This window comes from Polyodon spathula, chromosome 18 (assembly GCF_017654505.1).
Source record: "Polyodon spathula isolate WHYD16114869_AA chromosome 18, ASM1765450v1, whole genome shotgun sequence".
NCBI classification, from domain to species: domain Eukaryota; kingdom Metazoa; phylum Chordata; class Actinopteri; order Acipenseriformes; family Polyodontidae; genus Polyodon; species Polyodon spathula.
Window position 1 is genome coordinate 5,978,946 of NC_054551.1, and position 22,189 is coordinate 6,001,134.

The window sequence follows — 22,189 nt, forward strand, 5'->3', positions numbered from 1 at the left end:
ATGTCTTCATGTTGTGGACTGGATTTACTAAGATGTAAAATGTTCAGCGGACAAAAAAATATATAAGTGGATGAAATGTAACGTTGAGGAAGGATTGTGTGGAGAGGAAACATAGAGTTTGTGAAAGAAAGGATGTTGGGGAGAAAGATACAGTGAAGAGATGAGTTTGGGGTAAAAGTAACTTTGTACTTTGTAACTTTTAAACATTGTATTAAAGTCGGGTGCATGGATTCGCTAGAACATGTTTGTAAGCTGTAGATAATATACATGATGTGTATGGACATGCCTATACTGTAATTGTGTACGTTTTTGTAGCAGGTTATCTGGAAACTGATCTCCACATGCTGGCTGGGTAGAAACTAACATCTAAGTAAGACTGTGCTCTGTCTTCATTACAGCCATGAAATCCTTTTCATGTCTATTGTTGAGAACTAAAAGATCTGTTGCTAAATTAGCCTTACAGTGTTGGTCCCACCTGCATTGCAGTAGTTACATATTTGTATATATGTAGTCAGATGTGTGTGAATGTGGTGTATTAATGTCGCACTTAAAATTGCACCCACACATGACAATTTAAATAGGCAGCTTTTTTCTTTTTTGGTTGCTAATTGAGGTACAGCAGTATTCAGTATTCTCATCGCTAGTGTTTTATGAGGAAAGCTATGTAAATGTCGCTGTGCTGCCTGCCAACGCTTCTTGCGCACATTGCTGTGATGAGCTATGTCTTGGTGTGAATGTGGTCTGTTTACGATTTGCCCAGACAGTGTTGGTGTGGGCAAAACTAGGTGATTACTTAAATTCTCCTGTGTTGTTTTTGAAGTTCATGTATTAACTACAGCCATTACTGTTTGTCTTATTTGGGCAATAGAGTCCGAGTCCTTGGATCAACAGTGTTGGTTGTTGTCTCTGTGTTAATAATACTCCAGTTAATAATAGCCCTCATGTACCCCCCCCTTTGTCCTGATGCAAACTATGTGGGACACTTTTGAATTCATGATTCATGGTTCTATGTATCAGGACAAAGTGCTTCCTGAAGATGCTGCTCACAAAGTCCCTGAGCTCCTGGGTGGGGGCGGCATGGGCGCGCAGTAGGGAAGGACTGAAGGAAAAGGCCCAAGGTGACAAAGGTTAAATAGCCTTTAACAATTCTGCCTCACTCTCCATTGTAGTTTCCGATCTGTTCAGGAAATGTATCAAATTTTATAATCACTCAGGTAACTAAGTCGTCTGCCTGCCTTGTGGCCAGTCCCCCTGGACAGCCCTACTCCTTTGCCTCTTTCCATCCAGTGGTTTCTGTTGAACTGCCAACATGGTCAACTTCTTATAATTTATTCATGATGACGCCATCTTGCTGTGTAACGACAGCATATCAAAGTGCGACTTTGTTCTCCAACGTAGTGCTGTCTGGGTTGTCAATGTCGTCATCCAGTGATAAGATGGGGGTAGTCATATATAAATGGGAATGCCCAGAAGCCCATGGAACACTTGCCAGCATTCCAGCAACTAATGAAGTAATTGTCACCAGTAGTTCAAGCCACAAATTCTTTGACCAATTTGGTTTGTATAAAAATGTCCCCAATAGTGTTGCCTGAAAACTTGCCTTGTGTTACAGTACATGGGCTTGAAGATAGACTGTGGTCAGTAAAACCGCTACTGAACTTGAATAGTCGATTGTATTATTGTGAAATAAAAACATTTTTTTTTTTTTAATAGAGATACACTTTATGGATTAAGGTTTATTAGATATTTGTTTAGTAATTTAAGTACAAGTTATTCAGAAATTTAGTTTTTTTTACTTTGTCTATGTATGTTAACTTTTTTTTAAAGTGGCTTAATGGTGTTTTTATCTGTACAGTTGATTTCTTCAATGACTGTACAAGCATGTGACGAGGACTCCAAAGTAACTACTTCAAGCTTTAAGGTTAATGTATCGACACCAGTATGTTCACAACATCGAACATGTAAAACCAATAAAGTTACTTGTGCAAGTGTTGTGTTCATCTGTTTGTTTCTCAACTGAACTAGAGAAGTGTTGCAACATTACACAATTACAAGATGTCAAGATTAACCGAAATACTAATAAAGCATTAATCTCGGCTTCTTTTAAAAACACTGCAAAAAAAAAAAAAAAAATACCAGGAGATGGCATGCAAATTAGCAGTTGAAAAAAAAAGTTGAATAATCATAACATAGCCATTTAGTCATCAAGTCAACAATGTCACCTTAGCCTCCTTGCTAAAATGAGGTCACCTGGAGTTCCAGTTGTACTGGGAAACTGACAACAATCACTCCCAGTATAAAGCTGTGCAGGAGCCAAGGCTGCCCATTTCTGCTAATTTAACTTGGCTTCTGCTGGACAGTGCTCATCCAGAGGCTTTGATTCAACAGATCTGCGCTGACTGAACTGGACTGCAGTTTGCAGTGGTATTGAAGCATTAACTGAGCAGGGTGTGCAACACAGAACTCTTAGATAAGACTGCAGCAATCTAGACTTCCTCTAGCAAGTGGTAGAGTGTAACACCAACCATTGTAATTGCTTGCTAACCCCTCCAACAAAAATATATACTATATATGGTGGTTGTGTATACACACACACACATACAAAAAAAAAATACTGCTGTTTTGAAAAGGATGGCAACTGGATTGAAAACCACCAAACGTATTTGTAACTGGCGAACTTCCAATCTTCAACCAGCACCTTTCTCTTTACAGAAGAGTGCTCCCACAAAGATGGGACTGAACACTAACAGGTTGAACTGCAGGTTCCATAGTTTTCAATTGTATTCACCTCCTATATTTGTTTAGTTTACTTAACCCTGTAAATTCCCAAGCATTTATTTATTTTTTTTTCAAATGAGAAAAGCTGCTTTATTTATTGTAACTAGATTCTATTTCCTGTACAAAACACTTTTCCTTTTCCTGTCCGGTAACATAATGCTCTGCAGGCAATTCTGGCTTGTGAGGCTGGATTTAAAAAAATAGTAAAGGGGTGGCTAAGCATTGCATCAGATTTGATACAGATGTGATAAATGGGCATTGCATGGTTAAACGTTTGTTTGAAATGACAAGTCAGTCTCCGGGTAAGACCAATTCATGTGTCGTATATATATATATATAATATATATATATATATATATATACAGATGGATATATATGATATAAATTGCATGGTTTAAACATGTTGTGTTTGAAAGGATTGGTACAGTCTCTGGAATAAGTACACAGCATATAACAGCAAGGTTTTCTGAGAAACCTGCATGTCACATTTCTGCCACAATCGAAGCGTTCTATTTAATTAAGTGCTGTCAGTCAGCTAGTGTAAAAACCTCTCTCTCTCTGCTGGATTCACAGGAAGCACATCAGAGAAGATATTACTTGGGGGGGGTAGTTATGCACAACACAACATAGAAAAGGTGACAACCCCACTCTATTGGGACCTCACAACATGCAAACAAATACAGAGATTTTAAAATAAGGGGATAGAATGGGGCGGTATTACTAAAACCAGTATATAATAAAATAACTACAATCTGTCACATTACACCAAGACAAAAAAAAAAAAAAAAAACACAATTCAAAAGTATTCCAAACACAAGAAAATACCAGATTCCAAATCGTCAATTTTTTTTTTTTTATTCATCTTATAGTTAATAGAAACCAAGCATAAGAAAATTCAAATATTACCTTTACTTTCAAAACGCCTGCAACGTCGCTGCACGCAAGGAACCAGTAGATTATCATGAATCCTTTCCAGTTCAAATGGACCTGCTTTACAGTAGCAAGAGAGCCATAGAGAGTATTTTGCAAGCTGCTTATACTGATATATAGTAACTGGGTCAATTCAAAGGTTGTGTGGAAATCTAATAAAGCTTTTCTTCATAGATTAGGACCCCTTAAAGAAGATGGCAGCAGTTCTAATACATAGGGGGTATATTTTATTTACTGTATTTTGTTCCGTTAAAAGGCAACTGTTTTTTCAGCTGGGTATTTATTTCACAGACCTATGATAAAAAGCAAACTTGTTCATATTTCTCATATTTTCTCCAATTGTGTTATTGTCATCACATGCTTGGAAAGACAGCATGCAGTCAACCATTCTTGCTAGTACGTGCACTTAGAGTACGTGAAGTTGTGACAGATTTACATTTTGAAGTGAAAGGATTGAAACTGGGGGCAACGTTGGATTTAAATCACAATTCACTGGAACAGCAAATGGAATTCATGAAGACAACTGATTCAATATGATGGAGGGACTTTTTGCAAAGTGTTACTCACAAAAAAAAAACGTAAGCACCACTGTTTAAACAAGAAACAAACATTTTTTCACTTGCATTGTTTTCGCATATTGACTACAAAATAGTCCCAAAAAGACATTCGTTGAGGTCAAAATATTCAGGCCAGTACAACAATGTTGGCAGCATTTTTGATAACCATTGTGCAACATCTCCTCCCCAAAATTAACCAACTTCTCCTGTTACAAAGCATCTGCATTCTGTTTTTGTTGTATTTTTACAACAATTGTCCAACGTATCAACATCACACAGTATAGTACATCCAAAATTATAATCGTTAACCCAACGATTTGGGGAAATTATCAGAGCTGAAGATATCAGTAGCAGCTCCTAAGAAATATCTATTATGATAAATGCTTAACAGCTAAACTTGTTTGTTTGTTAAAAGTGTAAATTAAAAGGCTAGGATTGTGAGATAGCATCCCGGTTATTCTGTGATTATTTTCAAATGTTTGGATTAATTTGGTCTTCTGCATGGCTATACAATTTTACACTTTTATTAATTTCCACTTTCACTTTTTTTTGTCTCCCTTTGTCTAAAAAACTGTTTCTTCTTTAAAAACAAAAACAAAATATGTTAAGGATACACCCCAAAATCAAGCCAATCTCCGACTACAAACGCTCATCAGCGCACAGTTATTTATATATATTATCTTTATCTTCATTCTTTGCCATGGTTTCCTAAGGATCAAATCCGCACAGCATGCTTGCGGATGGAAGCCTGGTTTCCCGTCTGGCTCCATGTGACCTCAATAAATTAAACAATGGAAAAGGTCTGAACAGATTGATGACTGGCACCATTATCCCCCAATCCTTGCCCTGCTGCTCTGGTCCGAGGGCAACGACTGGTCCAAGTCCTATCGAACCCTCCCACTGTGCTGTGGAGGAGGTGAATGCTGACCCTGCTCTCTGGTCTAGTGTCATGACTGGACTGTGCCTTTGAGATACCACATCCCACCGTGGCTCACACAGCACTCCTGAGAGGAGACACAAAGGACAAGACAATCAGCAAGACATTTAGCTGTCATTAGACTAGACCTGTGGGCACTTCCATACAATGAGAGTCCCACATGAAGCAGACATTACTTCAAAACATAGAAAAACTATATGGTATCTAGCATCACACTAGGTGAAAGAATGTTAAATAACGTAACTTTAGTTGAATCTAGGCAATACAAGTATAACGGACCAAGTCATGCAAATTAAAATATTTCTTTAACCTAGTATGGGAGCAGATATGTTATGTATTGAAAATGTGTCGTTCAAAACTGTACACAGTGAGCAATAGGTGTTATATATCGCTTGCTACTACCCCTTTTAAATCAAAATATATTGTTGAATAAGCAAGTTAAACACTTTTCATAGGAAGATTGTTCAAGCACTCCTTCTCCAGATGCAACACCCTATATTTAATTTGAGCAGTCCAGAGGCCTTTTCTTTTCACATGCAGTTGTCTCATGCTGTGTTTTTACAGTTTTACAGCAAGGTTACCTTGTTAGGTGATTACAAGCCCACAAATCGCACCCTGGCTGCAAGACAGTATAGTGATGTGGGATTGAGCACACCCTGCAATTTAAAATATATCCCATGGAAAGCAATACCTTGCAGTGCAGTGAGGGACCGTACCTTGAGCAACCTGTCTAAATCCGTTTTTGTGACGTTGTCCCCGAACTCCTGGTTGAGTTTCCCCTGGATGAGGTTCTGGCGGACGCAGTAGTTCTTGATGAAGATCTCCAGCAGTATCTGTCGATGCTAAAACAGCGAGCACACAAATCAGACTCTGCTGAACTGAAAACCCAGCTTGGGAAATATGAACGCATCAGAGAGTTACTACTTTTAAATAGGTTATTGATCATTGAGTACTTGACTAGAAACACAGCTTACATTAAAGAAACCTGAGAACTCAGCGCTCCCCCCTGCAGCACACCCGGCAGCTGGAACCCAACAGCAATGCACAGAGAGCTGGTCACCTCTTTCTTACCTGGTCAAACGAGTCTCCCATTTCCCACAAGGCAAAAACCTTCTGTTCATCTGCTGCTGCAGAGCCCTGGGGAGGGAACTGAACAGAGATGAGCTGGGTTAATGGGCTGCTAATAATGACTTACAATTCAGTTACAGACCAAAAAAAAAAAAACACACATTTGTACTGCTCTCACCGCAACGTTTTCAAAATCAGCACAATGGGAAATTGTGACACTTACACTAGTTACTGCTCACAGTTCTACAATCTGTAAAAACTGATTCTAAGGTTCTCTTACACATGCACCACATGTCAGATTCAGAGCTTTAATTATTATTTTTTTAATCAATTTAAAATGCAATCTGAGGAGAGGGGTTTAAAGCTAGTGGAATGTTCAGTCCTTAATTACCTTTTTATCCTAATTAAGTCCGGTTTACGTATGGAGCTCAGATCCATACATACAAACGTACAGTATTCACGATCCCATGCTCTGTGTGAAAACACAGGGGATCAAACTCTATTCAGGCAGCACAGGTCTCTGGGGTCAATGTGCATCTCAGCCTCAGCACACAGAGGAGAGCTGCCATCATCATCAATAATTCACCTGTTCAGAACTCACAGCAAGGAAACCAGCGATGGCGGGAGGGAGAGAGCTAACATTACAGAACACAGCGTGCAGCCAGAGCCATCCATAACTTTACACACACAGCCATCAGATATCAAACAGCGCCACACTAAATAGAATAAAGGGGGAACATGCATGCTCTTTAGACTGACAGCAGTCCACATATAAAAGACATAGAACACAGCACAAAGAGAAGCGGAATAGAATATCCACATACATTAAAAAGGGTGTCACTTTTCATTTAACAATAGACAAAGTTCCCTTGCATTACCTACACCTCCACCAAAGGAAGAGCAAAATGAAGTTTCTGCTCTAACCTCTGGCCCACTCTGCCATTTGCCTTTGTCCTTTTTTTCTAATCAGCCTGGGGAAATTGGCTTTGTGATTCAAGTGAGCAATCTGAGCAGGTAAACAAGGACATAGCACTACAGCTCAGTTACTACAACCTGCAGAGTCCAAAGACAGAGGAGCCTTTGTTCAGAGAATTCATGCAAATGCCCTTCTCATGGAAAACTACTGAAAGCACTCCTGCTTTGGTGACCACAACATTCTGGGATTTCATGGCTGATCAGCAGGGAATCCTTTGGCCCCATCACTAAAGCTCCTGTGTCTGGATCCATCCAGTTATAAGCTGTACCTGGATTTGCAACGATGATGCAGTACTGCAAGTAGTCTGTGTGAGTACACACAGTAACAGAAGTAAAATCCTTTTTGGCTGTGCTGTAGTGATTGAAGACCCTTATAGGGTGTTGCAGCAGCCACAAACATGCTTGTGGATACCTAGGTTAAAAAGGTCAGATTTTACGCCTGCTGAAAATCATGTGGGTCGTCTGTGGCTCTGCAGATTGATCACAAACTGCCCCAAATATAAATGTTTTATAAGAACCGAGCTATCAATTATGCACATTCACGTTTTAATAAGATATTATGAAATATTAAGTGCTGCTACTATTGTGACTGACTCTGCTCCTTCCTTTTGTGCAAGATAAGGAAAGTGCACAATGTATTACCCACAACTATTAAACTCAATCGTGCTAGTTACAGAAATACTAAAAGACACTTGAGAAAGACTGGCCAAAATGCAACTGAATTTTACTTTCTTTTAGCACTGTATACTAAAATTATAAGACTAATAACAAAATGACATGTAAGCAGACAGAAAGGCACAGCTTCCGAGTCAGTATTCCAGCACACGGGTATAACAGGACAGCCTCAACACTGTCATGTTAAAAAAACAAATGAATCCTCCAGGATTGAAGGAGCCAGCCCCTTAACAAGCAGCTGCTGGCTCATTTAATATCAATGTGAAGAATGAATTCACTGCCCAGCAGCAAGCTTCCTGATCGAACGATTGAGGGGGAGGGGGGGAGAGAGAGAGAGAGAGTGAGAGAGAGAGAGAGAGAGAGAGAGAGACATGCACAATACAGAACAAAGAGCAGGCAGGCCAGGGGAAGGGAGGGTCAAAGGGATGGGAAGAAAAAATAGAGAAGCAGCAGCAAGAGGAATACAGTGAAGGTGAATAAGAGTGTTTCTATACCATGGAGTAAATTACAAAGGTACATTAAAATGTGATTATCTTGCAGATTCACACATACATTATGTTAGTATTTTATGATGTATAACCAAGAGTACACAAAAGGTGGTACTAGCTGAAGTGTCTGTCTATTTGACTTGGTTTCTTATAGTTCTACCTTAGAATTCTGATGGAGCGATTTTACAAAATAAATAAATAAAAACATAAAAAATGTTAAAAACAAAAATAACCTATTGTCCTTCTGCCTAGGTAAATACACTCATAAACCATATAACTGCAACCCTTCAATCATGAAAAGCTGCTTTGATTAAAGGAGCACTCACAGGCACCAGGATCTGTTTGCACTTGGAGTCGAGGACGGCCTCTTGCAGCAGCCGGTCTGAGATGCCGCTGAAGAGGCTGTGTCCGGGGGGCAAGCTGGCCAGGTGCAGGTTGAAGAGCCTCTTGAGTTCGCTGAGCGTCAGGACAAAGTGCTTCCTGAAGATGCTGCTCACAAAGTCCCTGAGCTCCTGGGTGGGGGCGGCATTGGCGCGCAGGGGGCAGTGCCCGTTCACAGAGTCCCACGAGCTGTCGTTCGAGTGCAGGCTGTTGACAGCCCCTTTGTGCCCTGTGGACAAGGGCTCCTCCCCATCACTCAGGGGCTCCTGTTTGACCCGCACTGCCCCCAGGTCCTGGCTCTGTGCCCTGTGCCTCTGCTGCAGCTGCCTCTCCAGCACGCTGTAGTTCTCACGCACCTTCTCCCTCGCCGTGGTCACAAGCTGCTCTCCGCTCACCACCAAGCCTGCGCCAGCACAACAAGTCAGTTAGCCAGGCATTTACAACAGCAACTGTTAACTCGCAGAGACAGACATGCTTTTAAAATGGAGGAGGCTGCAGAGTTATATGAAGAATAAAGAGTATTACTAATGTGGCAAACTGCAAGATCTTAACTGATGTCATTATCTAATATTCAGGATTTGTGAAAAACAACCCTGGTGGGTTCAGGCCTCTAGTCGGTAGAAGGATCTGCAGTGCAGTCAATTCTCTCACCAAACTACACACACACACAATTCAAAAAGCTTTGGGGCCAAACATTCTCTACATGCATGTTAAAAGGTTAATGAGCACACTGTGTTGGGCTCTTATTTTCTTACCTGGTTGAGGATTCTGTTTCTTTGGCATCATGTCCTCTTTGGAGAGCTTGAAAACGTTCTCTAACCTTCAAAACAAGAAAGGAAAGTGCTGCAGCCAGTGGCAAACGTGCAAATCCATCATAAAGGGATGTATTGACAATCTCATCGATAATATTAACCCTTAGCAGTCCATTTATTCAGCGTTTGTCAGGCGCGTCAGGACCAATTTATTTTCACACACTCTGTTTATTTTACACACGCTGTTAAAAAAAAAATAAAATAAAAATTCAGAGTAAAACAGGTTTAACCATTTGCGGTCTTATGTTGGACCAGGTCCAAAATTAAAATTTTACCTTTCCAGTCTGATGTCGGACCCTGTCTGACATCATCAAAAAGACATAAAGCACAGGTCTCTAGTCGTGTTTTCTCCGGAAAAAGCAGAGAAAATCTTTCAATGGCCGAGTGAGACCGATAGGAGCCAACCCTTGTTCGCTGTAATTTTCACATACCTGTTTATAGATGGGCATACTGCATGTGGAAGCAGCTATCTCCTTTGTTTGTGTCTGTGTTATCTCTGTGCTCAGATAGCCACCCCTTTTTTTTGGCTTCATTTGGCTCCTATTGGTCATATTCGGCCATTGAAAGGTTTTTCTTGGCTTTTTCTACAAAAAAAGACTACTAGAGACCTGTGCTTTACGTCTTTTTGATGATGTCGGACAGACTGGGAAGGAAAAATTTAAATTTTGGACCTGGTCCGACATAGGACTGCAAAGGGTTAAATCAGCATAGTCTGCCACTGCACAAATACAACACGGTTCATGTTTGAACCCTTAAACACCAGGGCTGGAACAAAACGGGTTATTGATTACAAAAGCAATTACAGCACAGTTATACTCATTTATAATAAACTAATATTCAGTGCACAACCAACTGGCATAAGCTCTGCAATTCCAGGCTGGCATGTGTCTCGTTTCACCCAGCGGTTGAGGGTTGGTGTCCGTGCCTCAGCAGTGCTGCACTCACTTGGCCTGGATCCCCATCCAGAGCATGTGCTGCCGCTGGGCCACGTCGGGGTGCCTCTTGATAAACTCGCCATCATGGGGCAGAAGGAACTCCCAGCCGCGGTTAACACGGGTCACAGCCATCTGCTCCATGAAGTCCTTCACGTCCTCGGGGGGCAGCTGGGCAAGCAGAACAGCAGCAATCAGGTGATGCAAGTAAAACATGAGGAGAGTTTAAAAAGGAGGCCAAGCCCAGTTACAAAGGATTATGCAACAGCCTGCTTAAGCCAATCAGACTTAAGGTATTTAATTCTACTATACGCGTTGCTTTCACATACTGCGTACATGATCGTAAAATGCTCATGAATTATTAGCTGATTCCATTCAGGCCAATAATATTGGAAGCTGAAAGATTACTTTACGCAAATAAGACATATTTCAAAGCACATGACCGATGAGGAAACGTCATTCTTGTAATACCTGCTCACATGTGCCACAGTAATCCACCTAATCTGTCTCTATGCCAGTGCAATTCCATATGATTACCTATCACAAATAGTAGTGCTGTTCGCATCCTGTACCCAAAGGTTAATTATCCAGACCCGGTCAGACTGCATTACACAAGCCCACTGGCTCGGTACCACTCTTGCAACCGCCTGCAATTTATGTTGCTTGCAGCTGTGGCATACATCAGTGGTGTTTTAAAGATATTTTCAGCCACATACCTTAACAACGGCAGCCACAGCTTTCCTCTCCACCCATCGTTCCTGCGTGAACTTCCACATCTGAGCAGACAGTACATTAGGGGTGTTACTAGGTCTGACAACATACTTCTCAAAATACTTTTCATCATTTACAAATCTAGAAAAGGTGCGATTACATTGTGAAAATGTAACATACACGGGGTGGAAATAAGACTCCTATTGCACAGCAGTTTCACACAGGTCTTACTACGAGCTTGATCAGCCCCAGTGTATAGGTAACAAGCTCAGGCGTGTCAAACCGCTATACAATGGGAGTCCCATTTCTAACCCTACATACACTCACACATTATCTACCCACCCTCCCCTCCCCCAACATAAAAGCAGTAGGACAAGGCTTCTATAAATAGTCAAAAAGTAGGTTAAGCTTGAAGCGTTCAGTTATAGGTGAAAATAACACATAGAAATGAGTGAAATCCTTCCATTTCCACCAGATAGTGTCCTTGGAAGAGCGCCTTCTTATTCTCACTCTCACACTCACCACATAGTCCCTCCCCCGGCACAGAACTTCGGCTGGCACGCCGCTGTGGGGACTGCAGCTGTCTTTTGGGTACAGGACATCGCTGTGGAAAAAACACAGGCTGGGATTGGGAGGTGCAAACCACAAGAGAATATACCCTGCAAAAACTGTGAGGATGCATGAGCACAAGACATGTGGCACATGCATGCAAAAAAGAATATTATACACCTGGCAGAAAAAAATATTTTGTGATTATTTTCTTTTGGGGGAAAAAAATAATTTGGTTGCCTAAAAACCAGGTAAAGGCAGCATAGAAAATTAAGCTAACTGTTGCAACAACAGGAGGGATATTATGCTGCATATGTAAAAAAAATAAAAATAAATGCACTTTGCAAATAAGAATAGCCTTTTTAAATATACACTAATATTTGAAAAGGTGTTACTCTTTGCTAAACACTACTGTTTCAGACCAACAATGCAAGTTTGTAGATTTACCTAAAGCTTCATTTAGAACAGTCAAATCTGTTTATTCAGTTTTATTTCACCCCTCGATTTCCTCCCAATTTGGAATGCCCAATTATTCAACCTAGTTCACCACTGCAACCCCCACTAGCCAGCCGCGTTTTTTTTGTACTTCTGTACTACTGCAAGCCAGCCATGAAGCCAATACAGAACTACAGCGACAGAGCTACAGCGACAGAGGAACACACAGTTCTGAACTGCACACAGGCAGGACTGCAGATGCCCAGCCAGGCACAGGGTTCGCAGGTGTGCGGTAAGCCAAGGGCACCCCAGCCGATCTAAACCCCCCACACCTGGGCAATGCTTCGCCAATTGCGCGCCGCCCCCTGGGAACTCCCGGCCATGGTCGGCAGTGGCACAGGCTGGATTTGAACTGCTGATCTCTAGCTATAAGCTATAAGGCGCATTTCTTGCACTCCAGGCGGAGCGCCTTTACTGGATGCACCACTTGGGAGCTTCATGCATACTTTATGAGTCAGGTAGTTGGCTCTTTATACAGTGATGTGTGTTTCCTCTTCCTTCAGTATCAGTCACTTTGAGGCTTACCTCTTAATGACCCAATTTCCCTGGACCAGCATCGCCACCTGCTGTATGCAGCGCAGCACTGCAGTGGAGTCTGTCCCAGGACTCAGGAAACCCATAAGGTTAGCAAATGGCATCACTTTCACTAACAGGGAGAAACAAAACACTTTTTCAGCATTTCAGCCAAGCTACAGTTTAGTTTGTCTGGGAATTAGGCTTTCACACTGGGTCTGCACTTGGTACGGTAAGTTTGGTGTGAATTGTGAACACGTACAAAACTGTATCAGCGTGCTTAGCAAGTTAAAAGCAGAGTAACGTATCAGGTTATGTGTTAGTACCATTCAAAAATAAAATAAACAATATTATGGATTATTTGTTTAATCATCCTGATTATGTGTATGCCATATGTTTAAATGGTAACAGCTGAGCTATTTTTTTTTTAAATCAAGCTTTTGTACTTAACATTTTTGACTAGATGAAAATAATGAGTTATCATCTGCACTAAATTCACCTGATGCTTAATTTTTTGTGTTATTTTACGTACAGTTACTTTTGGCTTCAGAGTTGCTCTGCGTCAGTAAATTAAAGCAAAAACATAAATAAAAAAAACTCCCCCTTTATTTACTCTGTGTAAATCTGATAATCCTAAACTATATGGACAGTGAGAGAAATTGAAGCTCTGGTAGAAAACCCCCAAATCTTACTGAACTGAACAAAACACCAAAATAATAAAATATATCCAGTCTTCTCTCAAACTACTTTGTTTAATGCCAACATTAGGAGAACCGTGCAGAATTGCGTAAACCGCACTCCCCTACTATAGGGATTCAACAAATATATTAATTAAATTAGCAAAGTGCTCCCCCAGTGCTTTCTTCCACAGCAATATGTAAGAATCAAGCATGCTATATTAACCGGAGCAACACATCAATAGCTTCCATCTTTCAATATGCCTTGCAGGACACTGTAAACATCCAGTTCACACGCCATAGAAATGAACCGAGTTCACTCGAAAACAGCACTGTGAGCACAAACAAACAAACTCCTGAAATAAACAGAAAGGGACCAAAAAAAATTATTTTTTTTTTTAGCTTGCATCCAAACAAACTCGGAAAAGCGAGAACAAAGATCACACACATTTATTCAAGCTCCTTGCAGGTTATATACAAAATAAACACTTTAACCATAATGTTGTACAAGAGAGACACTGCAGCTGCCCTACCGTTCTTCATAAGTGTCCTCACTTGGTCCCCGAGCGGCAAGTTCCTGAGCTGAGCCATGGACAGAACGTTGCTGGGACACTCTGGCTTTGCACTGAAACACAATGGGAGGGCGGGACAGATATATAGTCATACATGAACTAGATACCTTTATTCAATGCACAGCTACGTACGCTTAACTGTACAAGCAGTAATTACAATATTTCACATTATGTTATACTCTTGTAAGTTATCAATATTGATAGTACGCATAGTAAGGCATGCGGTTGCTTCTGAAGCGAGGATAATGAAATTCCTAAACTGGACACTTACACTTCACCTTCAACAGGCGGAGGCATTAGCATGGCCAGGTACTCACTGCAATAGAGATGCAATTCAGATCAGTTTATAAGACCACTTTTCATTCTCAAAGCAAGCTGCAATATTTTGCCATTGTTTTATTGTTATAAATCTCAGCACGGTTCCTCCCTGCCCAAACTGTTCCTAGTAGAGAGGTCACTATCTCACAGGTGCACTCCAATGCTAACATTATTGTAATTTTAAACAGCTACTTAAATGTCAAGCTACCTAGTACAAAATATAATCTAAAAAACACACTGATTTATAATAGCATTACTATTCTCCTTAGCTATTATTACCTGCTGACATTTCCCTTGTCTTTTGTTGAATGCCCTTGCTGTTGTCGGTTATCTGGCAGTTAAGGGATGCTACCTCGGACATCGAAGCTCAGTGAATTGAAAGGTATAAGGTTATTGAGATTAGCGAGCCTCTTCATGCTAACATTAGCTCTCTGGGTATGTACCAACCTGGGTGACTTGACAAGCTCAGTGTTCTCAGCCATGCCTGTGAACTGGCAGAACAGATACTGGCGCTCATGTTCCGAGCGGCTGTCCTGTAGAAGGGGGGGTGGGTGATGGGCAAACATTAGGGTCTGGCAGCTATCTACAGAGCTATATACAAAGAAAAACAAACACACATGTCTGAAAGTGCTGAGAATTTGGTGTGCACAAGTTTACAAAACCTCTACTGTGAGACATAAAACTCATTTATATACTGTAACGTGAACTCCATCTTCGGTTAGACAACCCAAAACAAAACAAGCTTCTAGACTAACTTTGTAGCGGGTTATAAAATGCAACCTGTTTTCTTCCCTGCTGGAGTACAATGCTCTTTCTGCACAAAAGTACACCACCGTTTGTGAACAGCAGCCAGTATGCATGAAAATAAGACTCCTATTGCATAGCAGTTTCTCCCAATCCAGGTTTTACTACGGAATTGATTAGCCAAATGTGTACAGGTAACAAGCTCAAGTGTGTCTTATTACACGTAGTAAAACCAGGAATGGATCAAACTGCTATCCAATGGGAGTCTTATTTCCGCCCCTGAGCATTCTTACCTTGAGTCCGTAGTAGTGTAGATGAACCCAGGGCTCCTCCGCATGCTTTTTCTGTAGGAACTCGTAGGACTGGATTCGCCGCTGCCGCGCCTGCTCCGACTCTGGACGAGAGAAACGAACCTGCAAAAAAACAGCCAAGACTGCCAACACACACCACAGAGCTCCTGATCCAAATCAATGTAATCACAATTACAGCAGAATACTGAACCAAAAGATTTACAGTGGCTTGCAAAAGCAATGACCCCCCCCCACCCCTTGGCATTTTTACTATTTTGTTGCCTTACAACCTGGAATTAAAATGGATTTTTATTTGGATGTCATGTAATGGACATACACAAAATAGTCCAAATTGGTGAAGTGAAATGAAAAAAATAACTTGTTTCAAAAAATTCTAAAAAATAAATAACGGAAAAGTGATGCGTGCATATGTATTCAACCCCTTTGCTATTAAGCCTCAAAATAAGATCTGGTGCAACCAATTATCTTCAGAAGTCACATAATTAGTTAAATAAAGTCCACCTGTGTGCACTCTAAGTGTCACATGATCTGTCACATGATCTCAGTATATATACACCTGTTCTGAAAGGCCCCAGAGTCTGCAACACCACTAAACAAGGGGCACCAACAAGCAAGCGGCACCATGAAGACCAAGGAGCTCTCCAAACAGGTCAGGGACAAAGTTGTGGAGAAGTACAGATCAGGGTTGGGTTATAAAAAAATATCAGAAACTTTGAACATCCCACGGAGCAGCATTAAAGCCATTATTAAAAAATGGAAAGAATATTGCACCACAACAAACCTGGCAAGAGAGGGCCACCCACCAAAACTCATGGACCAGGCAAGGAGGGCATTAATCAGAGAGGCAACAAAGAGACCAAAGGTAACCCTGAAGGAGCTGCAAAGCTCCACAGCGGAGATTGGAATATCTGTCCATAGGACCACTTTAAGCCGTACACTCCACAGAGCTGGGCTTTACGGAAGAGTGGCCAGAAAAAAGCCATTGCTTAAAGAAAAAAATAAGCAAACACGTTTGGTGTTCACCAAAAGGCACGTGGGAGACTCCTCAAACATATGGAAGAAGGTACTCTGGTCAGATGAGACTAAAATTGAGCTTTTTGGCCATCAAGGAAAACGTATGTCTGGCGCAAATCCAACACCTCTCATCACCCCGAGAACACCATCCCCACAGTGAAGCATGGTGGTGGCAGCATCATGCTGTGGGGATGTTTTTCATCGGCAGGGACTGGGAAACTGGTCAGAATTGAAGGAATGATGGATGGCACTAAATACAGGGAAATTCTTGAGGGAAACCTGTTTCAGTCTTCCAGAGATTTGAGACTGGGACGGAGGTCCACCTTCCAGCAGGACAATGACCCTAAGAATACTGCTAAAGCAACACTCGACTGATTTAAGGGGAAGCATTTAAATGTCTTGGAATGGCCTAGTCAAAGCCCAGACCTCAATCCAATTGAGAATCTGTGGTATGACTTAAAGATTGCTGTACACCAGCGGAACCCATCCAACTTGAAGGGGCTGGAGCAGTTTTGCCCTGAAGAATGGGCAAAAATCCCAGTGGCTAGATGTGCCAAGCTTATAGATACATACCCCAAGAGACTTGCAGCTGTAATTGCTGCAAAAGGTGGCTCTACAAAGTATTGACGTTGGGGGGGTGAATACTTATGCACGCTCAAGTTTTCTGTTTCTCTGTCTTATTTCTTGTTTGTTTCACAATAAAAAATATTTTGAATCTTCAAAGTGGTAGGCATGTTGTGTAAATCAAATGATACAAACCCCCAAAAAATCCATTTTAATTCCAGGTTGTAAGGCAACAAAATAGGAAAAATGCCAAGGGGGGGGCAATACTTTCGCAAGCCACTGTATGTCGTTCTATGTATTATTTTAAATAGTAGTTCCAATTAAAGTCAGTTTGCTTATTTAAGTAAATTTTAACTTGTGTAGGGCACTCACAGTGATCTGCTTCACATCCTCCTCCACCTCGTCTTGAGAGGAGTCCCCATCTGAAAAGAGAAATGCCAGCCCGTGAAATTAAATAAACCACAAGAACTGAAGTCAAAAATTCAAATCAATGCACATAACACAGATTTACACAATATGACACTCACAGACCACACCTGTGACACTGGACTGTACCTTCATTGGCAGCCTCTCGCTCCCGATGTTTAGAATCTGCCTTGTCCAGGTAGGAGAAACTAGGTCTTAGCTGGAGAATGCCATGTAGTGGTGTTAAGTGGAGTTCACCTGAACAGTTTAAACATTTTAATTACAACGTTCCAGGACAAATACAAAACATTCTGCAGACCCTGCATTTCAATGTCTATGAATACCCTGAAAAGCCTTTACTACAGGCAGTCTGTGCTAAACTCGAATGCCTTTGAAAAGGGGGAGCTTTGGCTTTGTCTAATAGCTACAAAATAAGTTACTTATCAACTGTGTATTCATTATCCATCGACAGAAAAAGAAAAATGCCTGCGCTTAACCTTTCCTGAAGACAGCAGCAGCATAGCGAGATGTGTTTGTGGTTGCCTGGGTGGAGGAGAAGGTCTGCTTGTCCATAAGCTTCCTGGAAACAAAGAAACAATTTGCAACGGGAGAGAGAATCAACTCAGATAAGGAGGAAAGAAGAGGTTTGGGTTTGCTTTACTGGGTCAACAGTGGAACGAATCAAACTTAAGTGAAGGGTCTGAATAGCACCAATCACAAACAGTAAGGTCTGTAAATCTTCTTACGTGGAATATGTATTGCTCTCCTCTGTGGTGGTTCCATCGACGTTGAGGGCTATTTGCTCTCCTTTACTGCGGCAGTAGTTCGGGCTCATGGAGTCTATGGCCATCTCCACTTCAACCTGCAGAGCGCGCAATACCATAACAAATGCACTGTGATATGGCAGGGTATTGCTCATATTATCACACAATGCAATGATGGCCTGAACATTATACATGTTATATGAAGAGTGACGCACTCGCTGTTTCTCTCTTCAGTGGTTGCAGGGATGCAGTTGTACCTTTATTTACAGGAGTTGCAAACACAACTTAGGCATTGCATTTGCAAGTCACTCCAAAGTGCACAGCTATCTAGTTGGTCCAACAGAACCTTAAGCTCCACTGCTGAGTGTAGACTTACCTTTTGCTGTTTGGGTTTGATTTTTGCTGATAAATGAGTGACATCATCATAGGTCATAGCAGCTGGGCGTATCGGGTACTGGGAAAGCAAACAAGGGGTTAAAGACAGGCTGCCTTCTCAACTGAGATGATGTACTACGCAAATAATTAGAACATTTACAAGAAAATCTCAATTTATTCATGCTTAGCTTGCCTTACAAAGTTCATGAATTGCTCTGAAACTGCTTACCTGAAATAAATACAGTTTGTCTGCAAGGCTTTTGGCCAGGTATACATCAATCTAAAATATAATAATAATAATAATCAGATACTGAGAATTTACAGAATTGTTTTCAGATTACTTATCATACTTATGTAAATGTTCTTTATACGATATATATATAATATATATATATATATATATATATATATATAGAGAGAGAGAGAGAGAGAGAGAGAGAGAGAGAGAGAGAGAGAGAGAGGAGATAGTAGTGTGCAGGGAGAGGATTAATTCCTCCTTGCTGGAAAAATAAAACATGTGCAAATGCACATTTGCTAAAATTAATTGGTTTTGTTAATTGTTAATTATCACCTGCACCTGGCTATCATTGTAAATTAGAGCCAGGTGCAGGGTATTTAAAGAAAGCGGCCAGTCTGTTCTGGACTGCTGCTGTGTGGACAGCCCGCTTGAGAGTGTGCACAAGTGTATGGAAAAGAAAGGTACTGAGTGTAGCCTTCTGAAAAAGTTATTTGTAAGAACGGTGTGGTTTTTGTGTTGGCAGGTAAGCCGCTTAGCTGTCCTGTTGTTAGTTAGGTTCCGGTTTGTTTAGTTAGTCCTCCTATAGAGCTAGGTTTTTGTTTTCTGTTTAGTTTATTTTGCTGTATTAAATCTTAGCGTGCAAGCGCTTTCAAGAAACCTCCCTCTCTGGGTCAGTACTTTAAAAGAGCAAAACTCATTTTCAATATTTTATATATATACATATATATGAACGAGTAACCTTAGTTTTATTGACAGGAGACACTGAGGATGTAGTTTATCTTGGCTAATTTGTCTGATAAACTACAGTTGATGTTACATGCTGTAGTGGATCAAAGGCTAAAACTATTTTCCAACTTCAGTGTGTGTATAAAGGCTGCGAGATAACAGTGCAGTGTGCTGTACCTCTTGTATGACTGGGTCGTCATCCTCACTGGCCATCGCAGAATGGCGACCGGGTCCCGGCACAGCTGAACCTTGAGCAGACTCCGCGTCTGGAAAAGTAAGAGACAAGTATACTGTACCATTCTGGCATCTATACGTATCCTAGACCAATAAAGCAGCAGATGCTGTAGTGCCAAAAACTTAAGATTGTAATACAATATATTGTAAAATGTTGTGTGACCAATCTGGTGCAATACTACCATTGCTCATGATCTCAGCAGGTCTCAAAGACATTAGTAAGACTGGCACTGGTAAATGCACAGATGGGCTGTGGTGTTGGGTGGCAAGTAGGAATCAAGCACGATGTCTAAACCAGAACTGTCAACTAATAAAACCAGATATGCATTCTTACTCATCCTCCCGTATATGGAAAAAGAAGGTTAAAATACCATGCTCCGTCTAATCAAATCCATCTGTGTGCAACCTCTTCCCGTGTAAATTGCATCAATTAACTAGATTTGATGGTTTCCATTAAACTGGAGACATCTAAGGGCTACTAGGGCTGCTCCAAAACACCCTGCATTTAGTCGGGGGTTTACTTCAGAAACAACCCTAAAAGGGCCCAGGGTTTAGGGTTGTTTATAAAGAACATCGTACTGTCTAAATCTGCTCACAGAAAAATTATTTGTACAGCATGCATATAATAGATTGATTACGGTACTATGCAAGGTTCTCATAAGCTTTCACAGCTAGCGGCGGAATGCAGTACTGCTTACTGTTCGCTTAGTTTATTCATTGCTAATAACAAACATAGGAATTATTTCCAACCTGGTGAATGGGTGTCAAGCAAGCGGAAATAGGCGTACCGATCTATGCGTAATTCGCTTCAGAAAAAACTTTGACACTCGTGGAAAAACACAGGTCCTACTAAAATACACCATATACGATTACTAAAATACTAGCATGATGTAAAAGGGCTGCAACCGACATTAATTATACCCACATTGCAGGGGTTGTATTCACATTTCAATGGAAGTAGATAAGCAATTACTGTATTTTAATGGTATTACATGCACTAAAAAGTTAGTTAATCGGTGACAACTTCTACAGTCGACACTCGTGGCTTCATGTGAATACGTGTACAGTGTAGGCATGGGCACGGAAGCTCGCTGCAATACCACCTCAGTAAATTATGCCAGTTTTATCATACTTTTACGAATAAATAAAATGTGAAATGAAGGCCTCGTGTAATTAAAAAAAAAAAAAAAAAAAAGTTTTACACGCAATAAAATGACTGCCTTTGTAATAAAAACAAGCGTTTAGCTCACCCGCAGCAATAACCGAAGAGTGGCGTTTGGTGCAACTTGATTGATTCTTTATCCCTGTTATCTTCTCTCCGGTCTGTGAGGATTCAATCTCAGTCAGCTGCCATGTTGCTGTTTCATAGACACGGGCGAGGAGCTGCGCTGTAGTCTGTTCCCACAATGCTATTGGAAGCCCGATGTCACGGCAGCTACAAAACCACGCATTCTAATGAGACTTTTCCTGCCAGTAGGAGGCAGTAAGTCAGCGCTAATTTCAAGGCGAATGAAACGTGGAAACAGAATAAAGCCGCAACGAATGTGAGAGAAAGCTGTACGAAAAATACATCCTGGCAGCGGTGGGATTCGAACCCACGCCTCCGAAGAGACTGGAGCCTTAATCCAGCGCCTTAGACCGCTCGGCCACGCTACCATGCTTGTACACCTAAAGAAAATGATGTATAACTTTGAAAGGAGCCCTTTCTCGAGCTTTAAAAAAAAAATACATGAAAAATACCCGGTTGAACCAGACGACACTGAGAGCTCTACTTGTCTTTTTTTGCTCATGAAACAAATGCATATATATATATATATATATATATATATATATAGATAGTGTGTGTGTGTGTGTAATCTATTCCTATTTTTCCTATTTTCCTGAAGGACTTCAAAGTCGTTTCCGCAACAGATGTACTACATAAGCATTGCCCACTAGGGGTCCCCTGGGACAATACGAGCACTGGCCTTGAGCACGTGTATTAAAACCCAGTATAGATAAACACGCATCTCTGACCTGGAAACTGCATTATTATTTTAATATTATATAATAATAATAATTATTATAATAATATTAATAATACTCCCATTTGATTAGTAGTTGCTGCAGAAGACCCTTCTCAGTGAATGTATCCTGGATCCAAAATGCAGAGTAGGGATCCTCGACCCGACCGAAACGAATTTTACTTACACAGCTGTTTCTGCAGGACTTTCCTCAGGGCTAATGAAGTTGACACCACTATTAACTATGCACACAATGTTCCGTGTAATGAGCGAGGGAAGCTCAAACCGATTAATGCTTTGATGGATCACACCATGCTTTCGTTAATGTGATGCTCTCGCTTGAACACACTACTGTATGAAATGTTAATGCACAGCAATGCAATGAAAATACATGCAAAACAAGGTCCGGAGGCTGTATCTCAATTTGCACACAACACATGAAT

The 22,189-nt window shown here is 41.0% G+C and overlaps 1 protein-coding gene and 1 non-coding gene across 3 annotated transcripts; both read right to left on the bottom strand.

Moving 5' to 3' along the window:
* Nucleotides 1-4: 4 nt before the first annotated feature.
* On the bottom strand, nt 5-21,319 carry polr3e (polymerase (RNA) III (DNA directed) polypeptide E). 2 transcript variants are annotated; one of them, XM_041277681.1, is made up of 21 exons: nt 20,994-21,314; nt 19,687-19,775; nt 18,775-18,825; nt 18,547-18,624; nt 18,153-18,268; nt 17,904-17,986; nt 17,557-17,664; nt 17,374-17,423; nt 15,406-15,525; nt 14,816-14,901; nt 14,322-14,366; nt 14,012-14,103; nt 12,814-12,934; nt 11,767-11,848; nt 11,250-11,309; nt 10,547-10,704; nt 9,545-9,609; nt 8,735-9,192; nt 6,274-6,351; nt 5,919-6,044; nt 4,838-5,269 (listed from the first exon to the last, which is right to left on the bottom strand). In XM_041277681.1, the coding sequence occupies exons 2-21, from the start codon at nt 19,720-19,722 to the stop codon at nt 5,213-5,215; spliced, it is 2,070 nt and encodes a 689-aa protein (XP_041133615.1). In that variant the 5' UTR covers nt 19,723-19,775; nt 20,994-21,314; the 3' UTR covers nt 4,838-5,212. The 2 variants fall into 2 exon arrangements, with proteins under 2 accessions (XP_041133616.1, XP_041133615.1); XM_041277682.1 differs by lacking the exons at nt 4,838-5,269; nt 5,919-6,044; nt 6,274-6,351 and adding an exon at nt 5-1,062 and having other exon boundaries at nt 8,921-9,192; nt 20,994-21,319.
* On the bottom strand, nt 21,318-21,399 carry trnal-aag. Its single transcript has one exon. It is a non-coding gene; the product is annotated as a tRNA-Leu (tRNA).
* Nucleotides 21,400-22,189: the final 790 nt, after the last annotated feature.

What these genes read in the sequence shown, in the direction of transcription:
- polr3e (XM_041277681.1), bottom strand. Translation starts at nt 19,722, where the DNA reads ATGGCCAGTGAGGATGACGACCCAGTCATACAAGAG. An exon ending in GCGAGAGGCTGCCAATGAAG is followed by an intron (nt 17,424 to 17,556) that starts GTACAGTCCAGT and finishes TTCTCTTTTCAG; the next exon opens with ATGGGGACTCCTCTCAAGAC. An exon ending in GAGGACACTTATGAAGAACG is followed by an intron (nt 12,935 to 14,011) that starts GTAGGGCAGCTG and finishes TCTCCCTGTTAG; the next exon opens with TGAAAGTGATGCCATTTGCT.